Here is a 26,275-nt window from a genome sequence, read left to right as displayed (position 1 = left end):
TAAGACTGTGCATATGTACCTCAAACTTCATAGTGAATTGAAAATCTATCAGTAAGTCAAGAGGTTTTCATTTCCTGTTTTCTGTGAGGAGATAAATCTGTTCAGTGAGGTCTCTGGCCAGCAAGTGTGTAATTGCCCTTTCACCTCATGGAAGGTACTAATCCTCTTCCAGCAGTACGACTTAGCCATGAATTATCTTTCCATAGCAGCTGTGTTCCAGGAGTATGCCCTCCTGAACTTATATGGCAATAGTCTTGCCTTCATGCAGCAACTCTGGAATCTGTGAATACCAAGAAACCACTGCCACTTTCATGAAGAAAAAATTTCAGACCATCCTTTTCCTCTGCAATAGCACTTTTAAGGGGCCTTCCCTGCAGGAAAACCCATTTGTCCCACAGCTTTCATCCTGAACCATGCAGACTTCTCTCAAAAATAGGGACCCGATTAACAGCTTTTCATACAAACTCTCTCTAAAAGAGGTGATGCACGCTTGCTGGGATGAAATACAGGATAATTGGGGCTTTCAATAAATAGAAATGTTGCTATGAGCCATTCAGTATGGTCTTGATTTCAGAGTTTCAGCCTAACATCAATTTAGAACTTAAAGACCTTTTTCTTTACAGCATGTTATATTTACATGGGCAGTAGGAGTGAAAAAACACTCATATATATGGTAAAATATAGTTACTGATGTATTTCAAGTTCCTATATGAGTCCCGATCATCAGAAGAGGTGTGCTTTTGTCTCAATTGAAAAGAAAAAGACTATCAATATGTAACATTTTATATTAGAACTATTGGCCTCCATACCTGTCTTTGTTTTACTTGAAAGCTTTTTGTTAGGAAAAAATAATAGTCATAAATGAAAATGTATCAAATTTCATAGTAATAAGCATTTTGCAAGTATTTGTTCTAAATAAGAATTTAGGATAGGGTACATAACTACATAATCACTACATATTAAGATAATATAAAGTCAGATAGGGTGGATGTGATAAAAAAGCATTGTAATTAGCCTCTTCTACTCAAATCCAAGATGCTAATCTTGATTTTTGTGACATTTTATTACACTTTACATTAATCTTATTCAAATACACAGGGAAGCTAGTGACTGTCCTCCCACAGGAGTACAGCAACACATAGCATATAGAACACTCCACTGCCTACTGTAGATTTTATCAGTGCCAGCTTTGCTCCACAGAAGGGCAATACTGGGCATGTAATACAGATCTTCCATACTGGATAAATCCTGAACTATAAAAGCCAGCAGCAGTCTATAATGCCTGATACTACAAAAATAATTTTTGTGTTTCCTTATTTTATTTCATGAAAAGATGTGGGTTGAACAACAATGACACAAATAGTTATGTAGATTTTGCTTATATGAAATAAAAACCTTTATATCATGTAGGATCCTGAAATAAAATACAGTAAATAAATTATGTTATATAAAGCTCAACAGCTTCTACTTGAAGTTTCCATGGGGAAGCAGCTGTTCAGTTGATTAGTCACCTTAAAGAAAATCCTAAATGAAAGAATTATACATTAACATCCTCAAGCAGTAGTTGTCTGTAAATAGAAATGCCAGCATGGAAAATCTGATTAACTTCCCTGAGGTCAAAGGCAAGGTGATCTAAAACAATATAAAACGTAAATTTACAAATTAGAATTAAAAAAAGTAGCAAAGAGAAAGGCTACCAATAATTCATTTTTTTCAACAGTTTTCTTAACACCAGAACTTCAGTAAATGCAACACATAGTACAAAGAAAATTTCTTGCCATATGAAATAAGGCACTAAATCTGAAGATAACAAAATGCTTTTACAATTCACCTCACTTCCCATCTGCAGACACCCATAGGCTTCTAATTCCTCCATGTGCATAGAAAGATGTTCCTGGTGTCTCTGCTTTCGTACCATATTTATTGTGCCCTGGCTTTTATAAAAATAAAGTAATGGATAATGAGGCTGCATTTTCCAATCACTGCAGCCACTGGTTTGGTTTTGCAAATGACAAATCCATGCTTGTAATCTGCACATGGAGTCACAATTGCATTTCAAAACTCGGTTGGTTGGCAGTACATAATTTATTGTGCCCACAAAAAGCTAAAAAAACCTTACCAACCTCCTCCCTGCCCCATAACCCCTGACAACCAAAAATACCAACATGTAATATTGGAGCAATTGACTGGCCACACGAGTATTTGAGAATCAGCAACATAGTTCAGGCATCATTTCAGCCACATGTGTAGCTCTGCACAGCTTTGAGACCAGTGGAATATGAATATTCGCTTCTGACTCTGTTCCCTTCTGAGATATTCTCTTTGAGGAAGAATTAAGTATTCAGGCCTCTGTGTATGTAGCACCTGCTTTCTGAAAACCTCACTCATTATGGTTAATTAAAAACAAACCCAGGATCACAACTCTTTTCTATTTTTGCTTTCAGTTGTATCACCATATCCAAACAGGTTTTTTTAAGTCTTTCTGTCACAAAAGCACAATGCAAGTGTGACATCCAATTGTCCCATACAATCAGAAAGTCACACGGTAAATAAAAACCAAGAAAAGGCAAAAATTACCCCTCCAGTGCATAATGTACAGAACACTAAAACATTCCCCCCCTCCTACAAGAGCAGCTACAAGATATGGCATATTTCAACACTCACGGCTATCGTAGCATATATTGCCCAGGGCACGTCCTGTTTGAAGCAATACTTCCTGGTCTTTGCAGTTTAACAGCTGCACCAAAGGAGGGATCAACCCGGCATCCACACATGGGTTTCGCATAAATTCTGCAAATAGTGCAAAACCTGTTAAAGCAAGCTGGCTATTGCCAGTTTCATCCATTCTAGTTACACTCGCATTGCAAATGGGACTTTTGTTAGAATAAACATACGCATAGACAAACAGGCTAAGTTCTTCTGTGGGTTTCTAGAGAATAAGCCCAAGTCAGGATTTGGGCTTATGTTCTTTCCATTAGTTGTTAATTTAGAAGGAATTAAGAGTATTTAATTGACCTTCATGGAAACTAATTTAACATAGCTCAGATTGAGCGTATTTTTAGCATCTCAAAAAACTGCTGAAAAGAACAACAAATTCACAACCTTTTTCTCCACCCCAACAAGTTCAACATAAATTAAAATTACTAAATAACACAAGATTACTTAAAACTAGTAATCATACTCCAAAATGAGCAGCATTTTTTTACCCTCTATTCCCTTAATTAGAACTTTTGAAAAGCTTTTGCTCTAAAAAAAAAAAGGCATTAAAGCTAAGTAACAGGCTCTTTAATTGGAAGGTAAGGAATGGAAAAGTAAAGAAAAGAATGAGAAATACAAGAAAGATTAAGTGAGCCCAAAGGCCTGTACCTTTCCACATTCTAATTGATGCCCTCCATGGGAGGAAAGCTAGAGGACCCATCCACTGGGAAGCCTTCTGCCTTTCCGTCCTTTCTTTCTGCTATGTCCCCCAGCCACAGAGAACCAAAGTACTATTTCGCATCCGTGCAATAGTCATGGACAGATAATTATCATGGTGTCTGGGAGATAAACGAGTGGTCTCCAGAAGAAGCTATAGTTAGGCAGGCACTGTGCTGCACATTTTACAAGGGAAGTTAACAGAAGCAACCACCTGAAACGCCCATACTGTTAATAGCTTACTACAGAGCACCCTTCAGAGACATAGCATTGTAATAGGCAAAAGGTCAATACATTTTTGATTTGTGAACTGCAAATTATCTCTTCCTTATTCTAGACAATGTTGGATCTTCCAAAATCAGCTTACCTTTGTGTTACTTCGTCAGTTATGAAACAGAATGAACCAGAGTGTATGACCCCCATAAAGATATGACACAGGTTTTCTGATTCTGGACCAACAGAAACCCTCATGCCAATAGTCAAACATTTCATATAATACTTCAAGTACAAATACATCTTCTTAAATACTCCCTTTGGTGCAGCTATTACAATGTTCTTTGACGTTTCTGTAGACAGAAAATCTTGTATCTTTTGTACTTAGCCTTGCAGTTTTATTTTAGCTAAAGAATTAATTGTCATAGAGGCAAGCAGTCCTCACATGATGATGAACTTTGATATATAAACAAGCAGATGAAGTAGAATCAGGATTATCTATACACTTGCACAGGTTCAACGGAAGATAGCACATTTTAAAACTGTAGACAGATGCTATATTGTGATAAATGGTGACGGTATCCATATTAACGAACAGAACAAATATCAGATACATCTGTTCTTTAAACTTGGTCTTGCCATGTCCTTGTAACTTTTTGTCTATTTTTTTCTTTATGAGCCACTTTCATATTCATCTCAATGTTTATTTACTAAATGTATTATGTTCCTCTCTCTATTTTCTCTGTCCCCTCAGTCTCTTCCTCTCTTAATTGCCTGCAAAAACTGCTCTGTACCTCAGCTTTTGCCTGCCTCTCTTTATTTTACACCCACTAGTTTACCTGAGTCTCTACATCATCCTAGCCTGTCACAGGAAATGGAACTTGTTCTCTTCTAAATGACTGAGAGGTCTCAGTCTGTTCTTTTGTCTTTTCAGGTTCTTGGTCATGTGGTAAAAAGGAGTAAGAACTCCTTTCTCCACCCTCCCTCCATCTAGAGTGAGCAGAAGCTTTCAGTCTTCCATTCCGCAACAAAATAATTAGGCCATATGCTGAGCAAACTTTCAATTTGTCAAGGTCATGTAAGGGCAAGAAGTACAAGAAATGATGCCATATATAGCAAGATAGATCTGTGAGATACCAACAAAAATGTGGTAACTACAACTATATTTGCAGGTAATAACTACACAGAAGTAATAGAAGAAAGAGAAGGTAATCAAGTACAGAGGCATTTAGAAGGTTTTCACTAACCTGGCGGGGAAATGAAGCAGATCCTTGAAGGAAACAGTGAAGTAAGAAGTTAGGAGGAGAACCACTGAGGACAGAGTAACTTAAACCAAAGGAGGACAAGATTTCAAAAGAGAAATGCAATTGTGCTGTAGTGTTACAGATTGTGAAGATGATGTTCTCATTCCTATACCTGGCAAAGAAGAGGAGACTAAAGACCTTGCAAAAGGGTTTAGAAGGTCCACAGTGGGGAGAGAAACTCCATGTAGCAAATGCATCTGAGCCTTCAATATGCTCACATTTGAAAGGGAAACAGCTGTAGCTAGAGAAACAAGAGTGACTGAAAGGAGTTTTGTGTATTTGGATATTTAAAATGGGAGAGACTAACATGAGCTCATGTTGTGAGGAGGAAGAATCATGTGAGCTGGAGAGGTGAAACAGAGCAAGAGCACAAAGAGGTGAAAAGGAGATGAAACATGACAAAATCACTGAGGCACGTAAAGGAATTTGATGTGACCAGAGTGGGGGTGTGTGGGTGTAGGACCAGATGAGGAGAATGGGAAAATAAAACAAGAAGCAGTGAAGAAAAAAGATGCTTTTTTATCAGTAAAGCCCAGATTCAGAGTCTGAGGCACTACTCCCAGCTCTGCCAGTGCTGCATGGTATGACCACAGGGAAATCAGTTCAGTTGCCTGAGTTTAAAGCCTATCTGTAGGACGTTGATAACACAAAATTTCAAAAAGTGCCCTGAAGCTTGTTGAAAAGAGATGCAATATAAGCATTAAATACTTGTATTGTTATATAAGGGGACAAACAAAACAACAAAACTCAAATGAGATGTTCCCTGCTCATCTCAGTCTTGAAAGCAATGGGCACCTTAAATAACTTCTGAATACCTTCACTTTAACCTTGGCTGCCAGAGGTCCAGTTACACCTGCTAATAACCCTAAGAAAAAGACAAAAGCTATTTTATATGATGAACCAGGTAAAACGCCAGCTCTTCTGAAGAATGTACTTATGACAGCGATTTAAAAGCAGGCAGGGAAAAGGATACTGTTCAGAGATTTCATGTATTAGTTCAAATTTGAAAGATACCAGCTAAAATGGTAAGAGAATCTTTCAGAAAACAATGCATAGTAATCAGTTAATCTATTGTGAACATCGTTTTTATTCTTAACTTCCCCCTTTCTGAGATAGGAGCTAAAAGGACTTACTGTGGGGATACAATGTCACTGCAACATTCTAAATATACTTATGAATTTATTAAGTACATAAAAAGCATATGGTACAGTTGCATGAATCTCATTCTGAAACATTTCTAAGTTCAAATTTCTATGTTTAAATTTTTAACTGGTTATTTACCTAAATAATTTTAAAATTTAAAAACTAACCACATATATCTTCTTTTCTTGTTAATGTTGTTTCTGAATATCCATATATATGGATACATTGTCTCAAAATCAGTGAATTGGGCAGAGGAAGTCACACAGGGGCTATCAGTAAGAAGCTGTAGTATTGTGATTCCAAAGAAAATACGGAGAAGGAATGTGGAAATAGTCAGCAATAATTTAGCACCTTCTCTGAAGAGGCGTCAGCATGAGATTTTATAGAGGGAGAGAAGTATGGCTGCCAGGCATGCATGTGGACAGCAGTTAAGCGGCATCCTACTGTTCTCTGCCTGGCCTCTAAGAAAGTGCAAAATGCAATCCGTGCCTCTTTCACTGGGACAGCAGCAAGTCAAGGACTGAGGACAAACTTCCTCAGCTCTCATCATAGGGTGTGCCTGTCGTGCCTGCCTGCAGATATGAGGCCATTTTTTGAGCTCAAGGTATACAGGGTATTGGGTTTTAAGAGCTTTAAGGTTATTCTTTCTAAAGAAAAGAAAAAGTTTTAGATTATCTCTTACATTATATGACTGTATGTATATAATATATACCAAAATGTACTAGATTCTCATTTGGGATCTTGGGCTCTCAATCTATGCATATAATGCTCCTTAGGTAGGAGGTTTTGTTGTGGTATCAAATGCCTCATAATGATAATAATGTTGTCACAAATCTCAGACTGAAGAAACATCTACTATCCCTTAACTACCTGTATACTCACTAGTGTTGTAACTATGTGCACTATAGGTAACTGGATGCACAAATGACGCACATCCTGTTTTTCTATATGCATTTCATAAAGCCAGTGGTGTGCTATTTCTGCCCAATAAATTATACTGTTAATTGTCTTGAAAACTAAATAGCATGAAAAGATTAAAAAAAAAATCATCAGCCAAATGCTGTTTAGATTTTATTTAAAAATAGAGAAATAAAATTAGACAAAACAAAAAGAGTGAAAGGGAAGGATATGAAAGGTGTCTAATCTACAAAATGAAAACATAAATGAAGTAAAACATACTGACAAGTGAGGTGAAAAACTGAAGATGTTCCAGCAGAAAAGTTCTTGTAGAAAACCTCACCATTTCTGGCTACTTCTGCTATGATGTTAGCTACTTTTGCTGTGCAGGAAGTTTGTGGCGTCAACAGACTCCCGAACACCTGAAGAACTCCACTTTTCTGGATTTTTTCACTTGTCTCCATATCTGAAAAACACATCACACAAAAATGACTTGTGCATCAGCATGCGTTGAGGAAGAAAAGAAAGAAAAGAAGGGAGGGTAAGTCTTCTCAAAGGTAATTATTAAGTAATTATTTTCACATACAAGAAGCCAACTGCTATTTTAATGATGGTATTTATTTTATATGATGTGCTCACAGAACTTAATACTTTGCCATTCCTAATCAATTGATCTTTATAAGGTAACTCTGTGTTATATAGTAAATATAGTTGCATACTCATGCATACACAGGGAAACTACTGGAGAGACTGGTAGAAAAACTAAAGGTCTTGGAGTGATGTGCAGCAGCCTAAAGCATTACGTAAAAATCAAGGAACAGTACTCTGAAGTGATGAATTATTTGAATGTTCAAGGAATGATGAGGGAAGTCCTCACAGCTGAGGGCACAGCTTAATGAAGTACAGGAGTCAGAAAATGGTCTAGACTCCTCTTATACTCAGCTTTAGTATCTTCTGTGTTACACTGCTAAGCTACAGTAGCTTTAGTATAGTCTCAGTAGAAGGGAAAGGCATAAATACCACTGAGTTTCTTGTAGTAAAGATCAGATATCTGGGACAAAATCTTCTATTTCTGCCTGTAATAGTGAGGAATTGTGCAGCTGCTCTGTAACAGGGCCCCACCTAGCATGACTGGCCAACAGCTCTGTAACAAACTGAAAACTAACATTGATTAGTGAATATTAAATATGAGGTACTAGATACTAAAACATTTTGCAAATGTTTTCAAATAATGGCATATTTGAGACAATTACTAGTGTGACATACAATATGATTAGATGGCAGCTATCACTTTATAAAGCAGCATGACTCCTTAAGCCATTCATAATGGAAGTCACTTGCATTCTGATGGATTTGTCTTCTTTGCCAAAGTCATCGATTAGAGCATCTCACAGCCATCCGTGGAGAATGCAAGTGCATTTTTCGACAACCCTGTCTTGCAGGGGCATTTTTAAGTGCTACAACATGCACAAACCCCCTCACATCATTTAAAAGCTTTACAGTAAGTGCATGTTAACATTTCAAAAATCACCACAGCTTGCCTGTAATGGCGAGAAACAGATGCAGATACTTCAGATTTGAGAAGACAGGCCTCTGAGCATCACTTTCTGCAATTTCTTAGAATCACCCTCACATTGGTATAAGAGCTATCAAGACAGTCAGGCTGGGCAGCAATAGTAGTAATCAATAGATTTGGGGTTTATACAATGTCTTTTGCACCTGGGAGAAAAGAGAGGGACATTATATACTCTTGAACAGCAAAGGAGGAGCCTTAAACTAATCCAAGTTTCATTTTCTTCAAGACAACATCCTCTGTTTTCTCCCTAAGCAAGTAAATGCATATTTTGTACACCACTTCTAGAGCATCAGTTTGCATTTTCTCTTCAGCTGTGCTCCACCTTTGAATTGGTCATGACATGTCACAGGGCTCATCTCCTCCTTCCTTTCCCCATTCTCAGAGCTGTAACTGATTTTTTACTTGTGGCAGCTTCAGGAGAACCCCTGCTGCCTCTGAGTGCAGAAGAGAGCCACTTGAGCTGACCCTGAACAGAAGCCAGCACAAGCCTGGCAGAGCTAACTCATGGATTTTGTGGCTCACATACAGTATGTACATGTTTCAGTGGCTGGGAGCCATTTTCTGTCTAGATGACAGAAAATGGACTAAAGGGAGAGAACTTCAAGTCTGTATTGCAGACTATCTATTTCTGTATTTAATTCCATCTTCGGATGTTGGTCTTTGGCTAGGACTACTCATCGACAGTATGTCAGTGATGACACCTGACTACAAACATTAGGCATAAAATGAAAATTGATTGATTTCAACACATTGTGCATAATCACAGAATGGTTGAGGCTTGAAGGGACCACCAGAGGTAATGTAGTCCAACCTGCCTGCTCAAGCAGGTTCACCTAGAGCACATTACTCAGAATTGTGTCCAGACAGCTCTTGAGTAGCTCTAGGGAAGGAGACTCCACAATCTCTTACATCCCCTCTGAGCCTTCTCTAGGCTGAACAGGCCCAGCTCTTTCAGTCTTTCCTTAGCCCTAAGCTTGCCTATGATGATGTCATGGGAGACAGTGTCAAAAGCCTTGCTGAAGTCCAGGTAGACAACATCCACTGCTTTCCCCTCATTAATCCAGCCAGCTGTCCCATCATAGAAGGCAAAGAGGTTGGTTAAGCATGATTTTCCTTTGGTAAATCCATGCTTACTACTTCTGATCACCACCTTGCCTTCAGTGTGTCTAGAGATGGCCTCCAGGATGGTTCCACCCCCTTTTCATAGAATCATAGAATAGGTAGGGTTGGAAAAGACCTTAAGATCATCTAGTTCCAACCCCCCTGCCATGGGCAGGAACACCCCACACTAAACCATGCCACCCAAGGCCTCATCCAGCCAGGCCCTGAACACCGCCAAGGATGGAGCATTCACAACGTCCCTGGGCAACCCATTCCAGTGCCTCACCACCCTCTCAGTAAAGAATTTCTTCCTTATATCCAATATAAACTTCCCCTGTTTAAGTTTGAACCCGTTACCCCTTGTCCTGTCACTACAGTCCCTGATGAAAAGTCCATCCCCAGCATCCTTGTAGGCCCCCTTCAGATACTGGAAGGCTGCTATGAGGTCTCCACGCAGCCTCCTCTTCTCCAGGCTAAACAGCCCCAACTTTCTCAGCCTATCTTCTTAGGGGAGGTGCTCCAGTCCCCTGATCATCCTTGTGGCCCTCCTCTGGACTTGTTCCAACAGTTCCATGTCCTTTTTATGTTGAGGACACCAGAACTGCACACAATACTCCAAGGGATGGAGATGAGTCTGACTAGCCTGTAGTTCCCAGAGTCCTCCTTCTTGCCCTTTTTGAAGACTGGGATGATTGATACTTGGTTTCTTCCAGTCCTCTCCTGATTGCCATGACCTTTCAAAGAGGATTTAGAGTGGCCTAGCAATGATGTCTGCCAGCTCCCTCAGCATTTGTGGGTGCATCCTACTAGGGCTCTCCAAATATACGTGCTAATTATTATTAACCTGTTTGAAATCTAGTTAAATGCAATTTTTGAAATGCACTGAAATATAATGTAAAGGAGCTTATGGATTATTTGAAAGCTTTAATAAATTCTGACATATAGCATATACTTAATAGATATATTTTCCCATGGATTTTTACAGATGAAAAAAAAGTTTGAATTCAGAGAAAATCATACCAGGACTAATGACCGGCCCAGATAGCTGTCTAGTAAATAAGATATCCTCCTTCCCCCTAAGTTCAAAACTGAAAGTACAGAATTCAAAATGTAGATATCTGTGAACCTGTATTAGTAGGCAGGAGACATTAATGCATCTTCTCCTGCCACACTGCCGAGATATACAGTATCCAGTCTCGGTTTTACGATCTGTAGTTTGATGGACTCATTACTTTGCAAGGCATAAATTACATAAATAGAACAAAATATATCCTGCAACAAGTGAGAAAATAAAATTAAATGCTTCTCCAGGCCAGTTGTGTATAGCAGATATGCACTGATTTATATTATTAAGATAAGCAAGTGAGCACCAATAAAAGCACAGGGCTTAACAGACCCGTAAGAAATAGGGAAAATGCCTAGCTGGGATCATGTAGATGAAAACAGACCACTGTCTCTTCTTGCTCTTAAAGCACAGCTACGTATACTCTCCCCCTCAAACCAAATTCCCACTGATTCTTGTTACCCTGGCTGAGCACCAATGTCAAAATTTTGCTAGTCACAAAAGAGGGAAGACTGATTAACTCGACCAGCAGCAAGTGTAACTCTCCTGTGCTGGGCAGGGACATCTCTACCCTGAGTGAGTGCTCATGCACAATTGTTTGTGGGGAGAAAGCACACTACTCTGGCATCAGGCAGACAAATAGCTACTAACTATGCAGCCCGCTGGGCTCTCTGAGGCGTTTTTGCCAGTAATTGCCTTGAGCGTAAAAAATGCCATGGGGCACTTCAGCTTGTCTACTGCAAGTCTGCCTAAGCCCTGCTCTTCCTCTGCAGAATATTTACAATTCACACTTGGTGCAATATACAAATTAATCCAGTGTCAAAACAGAGATATGACAGTATGACATTAAATCCTTGCAGGTAGTTTATAGTACATTCTCCATACAGGGCATCCCAAGGGAATGTGCCAATAAAATTACTGTTACATCCTCAAACACATTACTCTAAATTTCCTGGTTTGTATCTGCAGAATAAATCCTTCCCTTCTTCCCTCCCTCCCCCCTGCCTCGGGATTCTGTGTTCACTGCATTAAAATCTTAATAAAGATGAGGGGGGGAAGAATAATGTGTTGAAATATACAAATTAATTTCTTAAGCCATATGTAATTGGCAGACATTTTAGTTATAGAAAATCAATCTTTAGTGGGCTTTTGAAATGCTTACACAAGGAAGCACATTTTAATTGGAACAAGATATCTCATATATAAACCTAAAATTGCCTTGTTAAATCTAGGATTTCTGCTTAGTTTGTTTTGAGGGTTTTTTTAAATTCTTTTAAAGGTGGATGGCTTAATAGGCAAATGATGCACAGGGTTGCCCTGTGAAAACTGGGAAGTCCAAACGAAGATCTTCAGCCAACCTTCACTTGTCTGAGGAGTCAAGTGTACTCTCAGTGCAGGCAGTAAGCACTGAAATACATGGCTGTAGAAGAAAACACAAGAGTTGGAGGTTTTGAAGATGATTTCAGCAGAGCTGTAGGTATATAAGTAGTTTAGCTGTTTCTCAGAAGTGCCCAAGTCGGACAATTACTTCATCACTACGTGCAAAACATGAGCTAAAAGTTGTGCATCTTGTGCATATGTGTATGTGCTGTTCTAGACTCATTCTGCAGGTTGCAGAGGTAGGAGGGGACTGCAGCTGCAGACAGCACTGAAAAGCAAATAACTGCCCTAAATCAAGCCAAGCTTTTCTTCTTTGATTTTTTCACTTGCAACTAGAGTGGCATGGTTTTAGAGGGGCTTTAGGAAGCCCCCCCTAGAGGGGCTTTAGGAAGCAGGGATTTAGACTGCCTACCCATTAAGGCCCATGCACTTCTTTTTTTTTTTACTCAGCTTCATATAACATGAGTCCTCTACAGATGCATAAAAGGCAAAGGGACATAGGGACAGAAATGAAGGTGGTGTTAACTTTTTTGGAGAGGACAGTGAAAGGGTCCCATTTATGCAGCAGTATTTTCACTGTGATTGTAAAAATCATGATTCGATTTTCCTTCTGCAGAACTGGAAGATCACACTCCAATGTTGCCAAAGGGCTGGTACCCATACCGCTTCCTAGGCCTAGGAAAAGGTTTGGGGTTTGCTGAGAATTAGGAATTGCTAATGCCTTTGGCATAGGCAACCCTCAATTCTTGACTTTATTTGTTCCCTTCAGAGGCTGGAGAAAGCCTTCCTGGCTTCCTGTCTGTGTTTTATGCACTAAAGAGGTTGTTTGTTATGAGTATGCATCTGCTGCATGCTAATTTCATTCTGGGCTTCCTAGTAAATTATTAAACGTTAAATTATTTTTATAACTTATTTTAGTTGCCATCTTTTGAATTGCTATTCCAATGTATTGTCAATTGTAGTTGGAGCAAGTAAAACTTAAGTTTCTCTAGGAGCAAGAAGACTTAGGCAAGATCCCCACCACATAATCTTCCATGCTTTCTATAATGGAGAAAATTATAGCCAACTTTAATCGCATGCTTAAAATTTGGTTTATACTTAGCATTTTAACTCCTTTCGCAGAATTGAAACCCCTTTCAAATCTGTTCAATTTGTCTTTAAAGCAAACCTAATAATATAGGTAGCCTGATGTTAAGGTGTCACATGTCAAAATCCTTTTGCAGTAAGTGATGTCTAGATTTCACATGCTTTCTTTTAAAGCCTGATTTTGAGTCTGCATGCACCAACCCCCCATAAAGCACCTGCTGCCCCTATCTAAGAGCAAAGAAACTGCAGGACTAATAATGCTGCTTTAGAAACAGCCCTTTTGCAAGCAATAAAATACAGTGATGTGCCACAACAACATAAACGGGAGAAAAAACCTCTAAGGTTAAACCTACAGCTTTAGATGTCTCTTTATATCACTAGATATCAAGACAAAGGATATGTTAGATCACATAGTGCCAAAATCTTATTAATGTCATAGCTGGCTGATTAAAATATCAATATTCTTGCTTTTCATGTTATTTTGCAGTGCCTAAAGTCAGAATAATAAAGAGTTTGGGCAGGAAATTCTTTTATGCCATAGATCAGAGCTGGAGAGCTGAAGCACAGTGGCTATCAGACTGCTTTAAGTAGCAGAAATCATTATAGGAAAAAAAAATCTAATGAGTGTCTCAAGTTAAATTCTACACTCGCCTCTCAGGTCTATTTCCTGTGAAATTTCACTCTTCTCTACTCACTTGCTTCTCTCTGCATCATTTCATCCACCTTCAAGTGAAAGAAAAGGCAGGGAGAGGAAAGTGAAGGGAACAGAAAGGCATATCTGTCAGAGTGCTACTACTTTGCCCTTGCTAGCCGAAGAAAAGTATGTTCACCAATCCCGTGCTCTCCAAACGATGAGTTTAAGTTACATATTAGATGTAACCCAACAGTAGCAAAGGCTAGCACTGCAATGATTTCCATGTTGTGTAGCTTTACATGAGAAATGAGGCACACCACAGAATTGTAAATAAGCAGCTTCGTAAGTGTCCTCTTTATTAAGCCAACCGTGTTTGCAATGCACTCTTTTGAAAAATGTATGTATTTCAAGCTGCAAAGATGTTTTATAAACCTCCTCAAACTACTGCAGAAAATTACCTTGGCTTTTTAATGTTCCTCCTACATGTACTTTCATCAGAAAGAGAAAGATGAACATATGAATAAATAATGATGAGCCACGTATATCATGAAAGGAACCTTCCATCTGCTCTTTCAGAGGCAGAAGGGAGGAGAATGAAGGAAGCAAGTGATATTATTCTAACTGGCACATCCTCCTAACCACCACAGTAAAAAAGGTTCACATAACTGAGAGTAAGTATTGATGTTTTCTCCATATACGGCCTCCCTCAAGAAGCACTCTCTCTCTCTCTCTCCATAGCCTCCTACTGTATTTTCCAAACCACAAACTGGAGATTTCAGTTTGACTACAAGAGCACAAAAAGTGGTTGTAAAGAACCTCAGTGAAACAAATTATGTGCTCTCATGCGATAAAGAATGCACCACTGATAAGGAGGCTTTTGTTTAACATACTTTAGCCAAAAAGACTTGCTTATCAAGAGTTGTTTTCACAGTAAAAAAAAAAAAAATAAATCCTCTAATAATAATTTATATATAGAAATAAATATATAAATACAATTTTCTTTAGGCATGCTCCTCCTCACATGGAGAAATCCCCACAAATGCATCTACTTGCTCACCTATTCTTCAAACTAGATCCCTAGGAGTCAGGGAGGGAGGGAGGGTTCTCCCTTCTGTGCAAATATTTCCATCATGGTATTTGCTCTGTTCTGTCTCTGCCAGCAACAACAGGGCAACCTCAATTCCTATTTTTAATGAAGAAACAGAGATGGTGCACAGATGTTTGTAATTAAAATCTCAGCTCTAACAAGGAAGGAAGGACAGATGGAGAGACAGATTCATCAACCAACTAGCTGCATGATTCCCTCTGATTAAATTCTCCAAAAGCTATACCCAAAGAATAAAAGTGAATTTCACGATGACACCCACCCCTGGAATAGCCTGCTGCAGGTACCAATGAAGTAATTCAATAAAAATACATGCCATCTTTGCCTTCAACAAAGAAACGTGCACATCAGTACTTGCATGGATATGTCACAGCACAAAGCAGAATATGAAAGTTACACAGCCTGGAACCCCTGAGTTCCTGAACTGGGTCTAGTTTAAAGCCCTGACGCATAGTTTGGCAGATTTACTGAGTTGTTAGTTCCCCCACTCTCCCTTTCTGACTCACCCTCCGCAGGAGGTAACCACTTTGGTAGCACAGTTGCTGAAGGAGTTTGATATTAGTGCCTCAACTGCCAAGTTTGTTCTTTGGCATCTAAGTACAAATGTCATTCATTAGCATCTTCATGTTTTATATTCAGCCTGTGCAGACACTTGAATCTGCCCTCTTTGTTACTTGTACTAATTGGACTTACTACAGGACCCTGGGCAAAGCCTTAAGTATCCTCATGCTTTAGTTTTTCGATCAGTATAACAGAAATACTATGCCCATAGTGTAAAATCCCTTCCCCAAAATCAATTTAGTTTAAAAATCCAACCAGATTTGAAAGCTGAGCATTGTATGTGCAGGAAATGTTTCATATTCCTTTTAAGCAATCTCTTAAGAGTGCTCTCAAGCAAGCTGAAATGCCTGCTGCAAAATTCTGCCCAGTGCTTATTGGAAGAGTACATCTAGGTACAAAGGAATGTTTTAGCTACTGAAGTTTTTACAAAGCTTTGTTGTCAAAGTAGCTTAACAAAAATCTAATCTAAAAAGGATCACATCTGTAAATTATAATGGACTAGAACAAAACTAAAAACAACATTTCAGATCTGAAATTGTGAATTACATGATCTCCAAATACAATTCTTATGTCAAAATCAGGCCTTTTCCTTTGTTTCTGTATTGCATTTAAAAAAGGCAGGCCTTTTCCTTTGCTTCAGTATTGCATTTTTGAAATGCAATCTGAAAAGAAATTTGTCAATTCCATTATCTGGAACTGCTATTTACTGATGCCTTCTGTGAAGAAAAAATACATAATATTTAATCTTTATTTGGCACATTGTGTATTCAATGAATAGCACTTGGAATTTAACACTTGGATAAACATCATTTAACTATCTGGCACTAACTAAATACATCACTATTAAGAGGAATTTATGTAAAATATAATCCCACTAAGCATGGTGATTACCATTCAATATCATTAGGGTATGCCAGTTTACTGGGAAATAGTCCAATAAAAAGCAGTCACCTTGATTTAGTACATTCCAATTAAATAGGTATACTGTAATAATATATATAACATTTAGGATGAAACATTTCTGGATTATGTGTATACAGTGCCATGAAAAGGCATCAGTTTCATAACCTAAAATGCAACAAACAGCAAAAAGAGGAATGCTTTATAACAGAGCACTTCAGCCAAAACTCCCTCTTACAAAGTATTCATCAGGATCCCTAACTTTCAGAAAGGCATTTGACTAGAAATCTTCTCAAGTAAACTTAATGGACTACAATGAGCCTAATTGTCTGAGCTGGCTCAGTTCAATCTGAACTTCTGTCCCGCTATAAGAAATTTTCTGCATTGGAGGCAAACTATAAATTCTTGCTTGTGTGAGTAAGCTGGTCTAAGATGCAAGTTTTGGTTTGACAGCTTCCTACCAGCAAACCCTTACTGCTGATGCAGCTATACTGCCAAAAGCTACAAAAATACTAAGTCTGTTATAGTTACTTTCTGAGGGATGTAGTTTAAGGTGTTGTAGCAAAGGAATGTTTTAGCCAAAAGAAACTGCATCTGTATTAAGATGGTTTCCATCCTCACTCATGCAAAAACAGGCCTGAGCCTTCCCTACCAGCAGATATAAAACCTTCCTCAAGTTTTATGTACTATCTTCTTTTCTTACCATATTATCTCTGTGAAAATGCTCCTGTAAAAAATTTATTCCCCTGTAATCCATTATCACCACAAGTCTTTATTTTATACATACACACCAATCAAAATGGTCTTTGGTCATGCAAAATATTCCCAATTATGTTAAATGTTATATTAATTTCTACTAATATAGGTGGTGTAAAACATAATTCAATGGCAAAAGCTAAATGTTTAAGTCATACTTTTTCCTTTAATTTTATAGAGTTATACTCTTCATCAACAAAACCAGGCTCATATGAAGCTCAGCAAAGATAACCTACTAAGAAATAAACTGAAAATACACCTATTAAGAACACTTTCATTGACATCTACTGTCATAAAATAATCAAGACTGATGGTGACCCAAACAAAGGAATTGCTAAAAGAAGCTGTACATATTTTGGCTCTGAACATGCAAATGCTTTGCCATGTATATAGCTTTATACATACAAACATATCTCTTGAGCTTGGTGGGTCTAGCAGAACATAAAGACCTACGTCCTTCAAGATAAGAAGGAATAAGAGAGCAGGGAGATGCTATTTGTCATTGGACTTAATGCGTCTAGTTATGAGTTGGTTTAACAGGCTTCTGATCCAACTGGTGCCATTGTATGCCCACTTGCTTGTGCTATGCTACCTTGATCTGCTTATTCACAGTCTTGTGTTGTTACAGCTTACTTGTTAGTAATGTGTATTTAATCTGTGGGGATGCTGAGTGATCTTTCTTGTTGATAAGAAATAACGGTAGCCAAAAGCTAATGCCATATGTGAGGGTCAGAATAGGGACTTACAGATCGTTATTGTTTTGTTTTAAGCTATAATGCTGTGCAAGCATTCACAATCATGAAAGTATTGTTACTTGGTCACAATCCACATGAAATGATTGTCACTCCATTTTACCCTTATACCTCATTTTACTCTTACTCTGCCCAAACAGTCTTCAAACAGATAAAGGTTAGTTTGGTGATTTTTGAAAGACAGGTTTGCTGGAGCAAGCTGTGAAATGTGAAGGCTTTTTTCTCTATGATTCAGAAAGGGAAAGGAGTAAGCTTAAAATGTCTAGCCAATGGGAAAAAAATGAAAGTGATTTCAGATAATGTTTAATACTTTAGAATAACTCTGCTAGGACAAAAGGTTCTACAACTTATTTTTTTCTGTTGGGGTGGGAGAGTAGCACATCTTTTACTTTCATACCAATGTGTGAGAGGATCACAGGAGAAAAAAGATTAAGTGATTATTGCTTAATCAGGTGTATACTAAACAGGTACAAGATTTCCCTGCAATAAGACGGCACTCTCATGTGCTAAAACTTAAGCAGATAGCTGCTTACCTAACTCTGCAATGAATAAATTACAGTATGTACACTGAACTGTCAAAAATGTCTAAGAAAGAAATAGATAGGAGTAGGTAAAGCTCTCATATTTTTCACAAATCAAAGCCATTAATAACAACAAAACATTAAAATTTTTTTTTTTTTTTTAGTTGAGCCCTGAAATTAACAATTACAAAATGGTATCTCTAAATTCTCCATTAATTTTCTGCTCCAGTGAAGGAATTGTACCATCTTCTATGGCTAGCAAAGATCAGAAAAAGGAACATCAAGTATAGGAAGAGCATGAGTACTAACTAAATCCAACAACATATGGAAGCCACAGCTATAAAGAGCAGAATAAAACTCAGAATTTCCAACTCAAATATAACCTCTGTGTTAACATATGGTTGTGAGAACTGGAAATCCACCAAAACATTAAAGACAGGAAACCACATGCCTTTGAAAGCAAGTGCCTACAGAAGATTCAGGGCATTGGATGGAAAGTTTCATCACCAATGAAGGAATGTGAGAGATCTGCAATCTCTGCAGAAATCCAACATTTCTGTAAGCACTCCAGATGCTAACACATCCTCCTCTGTGATGCCATCAAATAAGAACCAACGCGTTTCAGAAAACCCACTGGTGACTTTCAAAAGAAAACGTGAACAGAAGCTTTAGGTAGGAGGGCTGAGCTCATGATCTCAACACCATAAAGCTGAAACAGCAGGAAGCGATGGCACAGGCTGGCTATCAGTTGCTCAGAGAGTTTGTAACAATGTTATTTTCTCCGATAAAACACAGTGAGTTATATTCAAAAAGTGGCATAAAGAAACTATGCTCATTCTCGGGAGAAAAATGGCATGCCAAAGAAGCCTTAGAATAATGCTGAAATTTCCAGTTTCAAACACTAATTTAAAAATTTCATGCGTCATTTGATGGTTCCTTGACTTACTGGTATCAGCATAATTCAATAAATAGAAAATTGGTCATCTTAGCCAACCACATCTTCAAGTTAAAGCACATTATTTTTAACCTTACTTGCACTGTAAAAGCTTTCCAAGATTTTTAAATCCTTTTCAAAATTGGAGCCCTGCCCTCTCACTTACTTTTATTGGTATGATTTTGCTAAACCATTTTTACACACAAACTTGTAAGCACATACTCAGCCTCCCCAAAAGTTATGTGTAAAAAAATGTTTCAAATGTATATTCTAACTTTTGCACTTCAATTACACGTTAAGACATTTTTCAGAGCCAGGTGCTGAAGGCTGGGATTAGTGGGCATTTTCAGCCTCTTAGACTGAGTATATCAGAGCCAAAAATAATATTCTCAGCAGATTTTCAGATTTCTCATTTATCAAAGCTGGGTTATTTATGTCTGCTATAACCTCTGGTATCTGAGACACAGCATGTCTGGACTAGCAATAACATTGGGGAGGAAGTTGTTACTGCAAAAATTAGGCCCCAGAAGGCCTTTATTTTGTTCTTGTTTTCTTTTTCTCAGGTAGTCCTTTTTTGTGGATTTCTGTTCAAAGATCTTTGGATAACTACACTTTTTTGATAGGCACAATGTTTATGAGACAGCTCTTAATAGGAAGAAATTTGTATATGTTGATATAAAATGATGGCAAATATTGTTTTCTGTTGTATTTCCCTATTGTTCCCCAAATCCTATAGAACATGCCTGTATTTTTCTTTGGGTGTGAGATGAGAAATCAAGCATTTACTACTTCTTTCCAGAAATGTATGTCCACAATCTTTTCTCCAGTGCATATGCGCTTTACCCATTCTTTTGACAAAGTCTTTTTTGAAAAAGAGATTTCAAGCTGCAAAGCATATGTTAAGCTATCACATTTTTATCTGTTAGTTTAGCCTGCCATTGATTAAGGCTTAAGTTGAAAATATCTGAGCCAGTAAAATCATAAATGGATGAATATGCATCCATTGTCTCAGATCTTTTTCTACATATAACTAGTTCAGTTCTAACTACTATGTTCTTTGAATTATGACAGCAAAACATGCAACATTGTGCTTTTAGAACAGAACTCTTGAAACCACTATTTTTTCTTTTTCACAAGTTAGGTTTTGCTTCCAAAATAGAAAGTAACTTGAGCTTGTAACATTCAGTTGCTTTCTATTATTCAAAAAGTAATAGAATTCATTAATATACCAAGTCTAATGATGCCTCTGGAGCTGATGTTTAATGCTGTCAATTTTCTACAGTATTTGCACTGAAAATTTTGGTTGGTCAGGAAAGCAAATATGCCTCCCTTCCATCTTTAGTGTAACTTTCAGTACCACTTGTACTTAGAAGAACAACGATATTTCAGAGAATGTTCCTCTATAAGTGTCATTAAAAGAACCCAACCAAACACACAACAAAATACCCTTAAATTCCAAAGCTGCTAAATATGACAGAAACTTGGCAAAAATACCAGAGCAAATATACAGCTTTCATAACTGTGTCTAAGACGAGTGAGATGCCTGCGGGCTGCAGACAAGTATGCAACATCTGCGTGTTGGTCAGAGGGCAGCCTGAAGCCCAGGGGGACAGAACTTGCTCAGACTTCTCCAGTGAGCACTGAGAGGTGACACAACTGCATTTCTCTGAGAAAAATGCATCCAGGTTCACCTACCATAGCTCTATTTCCCCCACTTTCCTCCTATGGATTTTTCTGCAGACTTCAATTCTTTTCTTCTCTATGGATGTTATTATGCATGTAAAGCTAGACAAGCTGTTTATTAATCTAGCCCATTAAGGGTGGGGAGAAAACGACCCCTGTTTGTAAAAAGCCTGCATTTTGCAATGAACAGTTAGTTTCAGAGTTTTAGGTTTGGGGTTTTTTTTTTTTATGCTGAATCAAAAAAAGCTGCATAACCTCAGAATCACATTCTTTGACACAGTAATTCATTGTTTTTTCATTTTCTGATTATGATCATTCTATGCTCCATATTACTGTAGAAGTCTGCTTCCAGATCAGCAAAATTCTTTCTTGACTATAACACATTAAACTATAACTCTATAGAAAGAAAACAAATTCTACAGAGCAGACAATGGAGTAATTTTTTTAAAAATATAGTTTTAAAAAGAAAATACACGTGATATATGAATTTCATTCCCTTATTCAGTAGAAGCAAGTATTTCATTCAGTGAATGACTATTTCTTTGCTCCAACACTTCTTATGGATCACGCACCACAGCCTTCCTTAAAAATCTAAATTACGTAAAGTTCAGCAATCTAGAGATGGTGAACACTGGTGAGGAGAGAGAGAATAAGCAATCATGTTTTCCTTTCAGAAGTAAGGTGGAAAGAATCTCAGGTTACATGAATGAGGCAGATTAGGTCAAAGGAGCAGTGCTGATTTACAGTAGCTGGGAATTTAGACTAATGTTACTGCATGTCTTATGGTGCAGGTCACTACCACTACTGCAGGCCAGTTGACTTCACTGGGAATGCAGAAGGAAGTTCACACAAAATAAGGTATGTTCTTATTATTCTAAAGCACTCTTAATGAATGCTTATCTCTTATTCCTCTGTCATTGCTGCCTCTTTCATCTAAGATTCCTCAGTTTTATCTGGTGCCCCAGGACAGGCCATATATGACTGGCCTCAGCCAGAAGTGCTAGTGACAGATAAGAACTAAAATATCTGCATAAATAGGAATATAGTTCCTTCCAAATAATGTCTTGTAAAGAAACCATCTGTGCAGGATTTTCAGGCCTGAGTCTCAGATGTGAAGGGCTATACAACTATTGCCCTAAACAAACAGTAGCTAAAATAATTTGAATTTGGCTTGCCAAATATTTACCAGCAGTTACCACATTCAGCAAACTATTTGATTCACCGTTGTGTAATATAGCATGTGTGTGCAAACACCTTAATTTGATTCATGTGACAAATGGCAGAATAGCTGGTAAAACCAGACAGGAGGTACCATGTTCCAGGGCAGTATAGCCTGGGATTATCAAAAGATCAGCTGCCAGGAGGAGTGTGAAAAAAAACAAAGAAAGAAATGAAAGCTGCAATATTAATCATAACTTTGCCATCTCTTTCTATATGGTAGACAATAGGAGAAGAAAGTGGTTTGTAGTGCTTTAATGCAATGAATAGTTAGAAGATTGTATGCAAAGTAAATGGAACTACAATTGGCACTATATTGTTACAGACTAAGGAATTCAACTTATGTTTCTGCAGCAAGAACAACCCTATGCTGCATGCATGCAGTTATCAATTAAAAGCAGCGTAATGGTCTCTGAAATATTCACATGTACATGCAATATGCTCAAACTGAAGTTGTGGAAATTATTTCCTTTTTAAAAAAATCTCAGTGTTGTATTAACACTGGGTTTAACTGCTGGTTTTGGCTTGCAATAAAAGGGAGTGGGTTGCATTACTGTATTGTAATATACTAAATTTTATATGAGATAAAATGATACTTTTACCGCCAAGTCTTACTGAAGTGAATAAAACTTTAAGTTCTTTAACTTAAAGATACCACTGTGAAGTCCCAATGAAATCATAGTGCTATAGAATCCTCTTAAAATAAACTCTATTTCTTGCACGGCTTATTTTTCTAGTGTTACTCTGTATGATTTACTGAACAGTAATCAGAATGTATATTTATTACTATAATAATAAACATGGGAATATGCTAAAGGAGAATATAATAATTATTTGAGAAATCTTGTTTAAGTTATTTCTGCATTACAATTAACATGTAGATTTACATGAACAATCTGATTTCTGATTATTATTGTAAAATAATTTATACACAGCACAGGTACAGTGTCTATTGTATATCTATATGTTAACATATATATACTATATATTTACCATGTACTGTAACTAAAAATCAATCAAATAAAATTCATCTTAAGATGTTAAATGACAGATGAGAACTGTGAGAAAGGACATCCACTGGTTGTTTGGTCAAAGAAAGGACAGTCATAACATATTTTTAGCCCAATAATAGCTCAGAGACTGTAGCATTCAGAAAGCTGATTCTGTATTGTTTGTTGAATCTATCTATTAATGTCTGAAGTCTTTTGAATTTACTGCTGTTCTCACAGTTTTATTCCAAACCAGAAATCTCTATTCTATGAGGATTTTTTTTTTCCCCAAAATCTTCAGATTGTCTTGAGAACTAAAGCGTGTTGTCCAAAGAGACTCTGCAAAACTCAGGTATTGAAGCACCTAATTCACTTGAAAAGGAATTGATATACGGGTTCCTAAATCACCAGCAAGCTGTTAAAGGAGCTGTCTCATCTAACGTATCTAATTTTCAGCAAGTTATTTTAGTTGCCCCCAGTCTTTGGCAACTGAAACTACATGGAGATGTATATCATGGCAGCTCAGCAGGCATATATTCATGTTACTAACTTACATGCAAAGAACATGGTAAATGATGTAAGGATTCTAGCTAAATTTTTCAAAACTACCCAAAAGAGAGAGGTCAAAATCGTAACAAACTGTTTATCTGATCTGGCAGATATGAGACTAGAAGAGAAAAGATTTTGGAAAGAAGAGCAAATCCCTAGACTGAAATGGAAGAGTCATCTGGCTGCAAGTAAACTTTGGTAAGTTTGCTGTACATTAGTCAAAATTATTTTGCATCTGCCAAACTTGTTCTGTGACACAGCTACATGACCTTCACAGGCAAAATGGTAAACTCTGTTATTTACACTAAGTATCTGGACACTTTTCACACCATCTTCTTTTTAGCACTTACCATTTAAGCATTTCTTTGACTTAATAGTACCGGAGATACCAAATCCAACTGGAAGCTGGATTAAAGTATAAGATACACCTTTTAACTAAATCCATAAGAAAAATGATTCAGCATCTTCGAAAAAATCAAAGAAACAATTGATCTAATAGCAAATATTTATTATTTCCTGGCTGACATCTCCTTGCAAAATAACCAGAATTAAAACCCCACTACCATTAAATATACAGACTCTTATAATTCATATTTGATTTGATGTGGATGGTGCTTATATACTATTGTGCAAAAATCTCAGGACGTATTTTATACCAACTAAGCCAAAAGGCTGTGATTTACAGAATATCATCATGGGAAAGAAACAAGTCTTACTAATAGTATGTACTTTTGTGTGTATTGATATTTACAAAGTATAACATTTTTTTTTAAATCGAGAATTTCTAATCTTAGCTTGTATCTATCCTAACAAGTTTTTCAACCTGAAATGGTACACAGATTTTTCTTCTGCCACCATCTGAAGCGCTAAGAAAGTTAAGCTCAGAAAAGCCTTATAAATTGTTATCTTCACCTACCATACCTTTCTGCCTACTGTGAGTGGGGACATACATTCTAGTGTTTGGTGAAAAAGACATCTCGTTTCATTCTTAAGTTATTTTTGTTATTATAACACATGTCAAATTTGGATATCCGGCCTACTTCTGCTAACTGAAACTACTGATAAGGAAGAAATATGTAATCAGAAGTATGAGGAAAAATACATTACAAATAGGAAACTATGCTCTTCTAACCAGAATTTGCCAGCAGCTTCCATACTCTCTCCCTATCATATGAGGCTTTTTTGTTCATCCCTGTTCTTTGTTTCTTGAGTGATCAATTGGAAAAGTAATTATGCTACTTTGTCATATTGGAAAAAGGACTGGACTACAGCTGTTCCAAATACCTGCCACTGTCTTCATTGTTACTTGAATGTTACAGATACATGGATTAAAAAAAAAAAAAACCACAATAAAATCCAGAACAGCCAATCCAGCAGCCTACTGCTTCTGTGTCAGTCTTTCTGCCACATTTAGTACCTCCACTTTAATTCACTGATTATATGATTTAAAAATTGAAAGGTCCATACAACTTACTGTTTTGTGCCAGAGCTTGAAGCAGACAGTCCAAGCATCCCTCCAAGCTATCTGCTGTGCTGTCAGTGGTTGTTATCTTCAGCTTTTTCAGGGCATCACTTAGATTATCTGCTTGGTAAACACAAAGAAAAGAGAAATCAGTCTTCTCAATGTGGTAACAGCATTATAGCCTTGAATGTAAATAGTTACTGTGAAGTAAACAAGATCCTTTATCAATGAAGAAGGCATTTATGGTCTCTATCCTGAGAATACAAAAAGCCAGGAGTCAAAGGTTATAGATGAAATTAAACTTGTCAAATTTAAATATACATTTATCATTCTGTATTTGAGAATAGGATGCCAGCAGGCACTTTACGAAATGCCACTGAACAGCAATTTAGCCATCAATATTTTCTCAGCCTAGTTCGTGCAGAAAACCAGCAGCCATTTCTGTGCTTCTGTCCTTGTGTGTGTGTGTGGGAAATAGGATGGAAATGAACACATCTTGATTTTTTTTCATCAATAAAGTCAAAGTAATTGAAAATGCCATTTTCTGCATGCTGTGTAGGCTTCCGTCTAGGCTATACATTCACAGATGCATAGTGTTAAGCTTTTAGTCTTCTAAGTATTATGCCATTTTCCACCACAATGTTACAAGCAGCACTGTTTGTATGAACTGTGTTAACTCTTTAAATTCAACTGATCCATAAAAACATAAGGCATCTTCTAGAAATATGAAAGTTCTGTTGTGGACTTTAGATAATTAAGTAACTCTCCCCACTTGAAGATATGAACACCCAAATGCAAATCACAAAATATAATTCTCAACAGATGCACATTTTTTCTCATAAAAGTTAGGGTAATATGACTGCTATCATTTTGAATATTCTGCCTATTCATCAGCAAGGTATAAGTGTTAGCAGCTGCAGCCTGAGTCTCTTTGGTTTGCCTGCTGATGACTAACCTCACTCTGAATGGACTACCCTTTTAAAAAATGAGTGCTGATTCAGTTTCCATGCCAACTCTGTCAGTAAGCAGAAAGT

General features: G+C 37.4%; 1 protein-coding gene across 1 annotated transcript in view; it reads right to left on the bottom strand.

Moving 5' to 3' along the window:
* RAP1GDS1 (Rap1 GTPase-GDP dissociation stimulator 1) overlaps nt 1–26,275 on the bottom strand; it is a gene marked incomplete at both ends in the record, with an annotated part of 94,044 nt that overhangs the window by 39,473 nt on the left and 28,296 nt on the right. The window contains 4 exon segments of the mRNA XM_080636154.1: nt 2,665–2,790; nt 7,315–7,437; nt 25,254–25,361; nt 25,443–25,495. Of these exon segments, the coding sequence (XP_080492280.1) occupies nt 2,665–2,790; nt 7,315–7,437; nt 25,254–25,361; nt 25,443–25,495 (410 nt within the window).

The sequence above is a fragment of the Psittacula echo genome (genome assembly GCF_963264785.1).
Source record: "Psittacula echo genome assembly, chromosome: 1".
Lineage (NCBI taxonomy): Eukaryota > Metazoa > Chordata > Aves > Psittaciformes > Psittacidae > Psittacula > Psittacula echo.
Note: the sequence above shows the minus strand (reverse complement) of the source record. Positions and strands in the feature narration are given on the sequence as shown.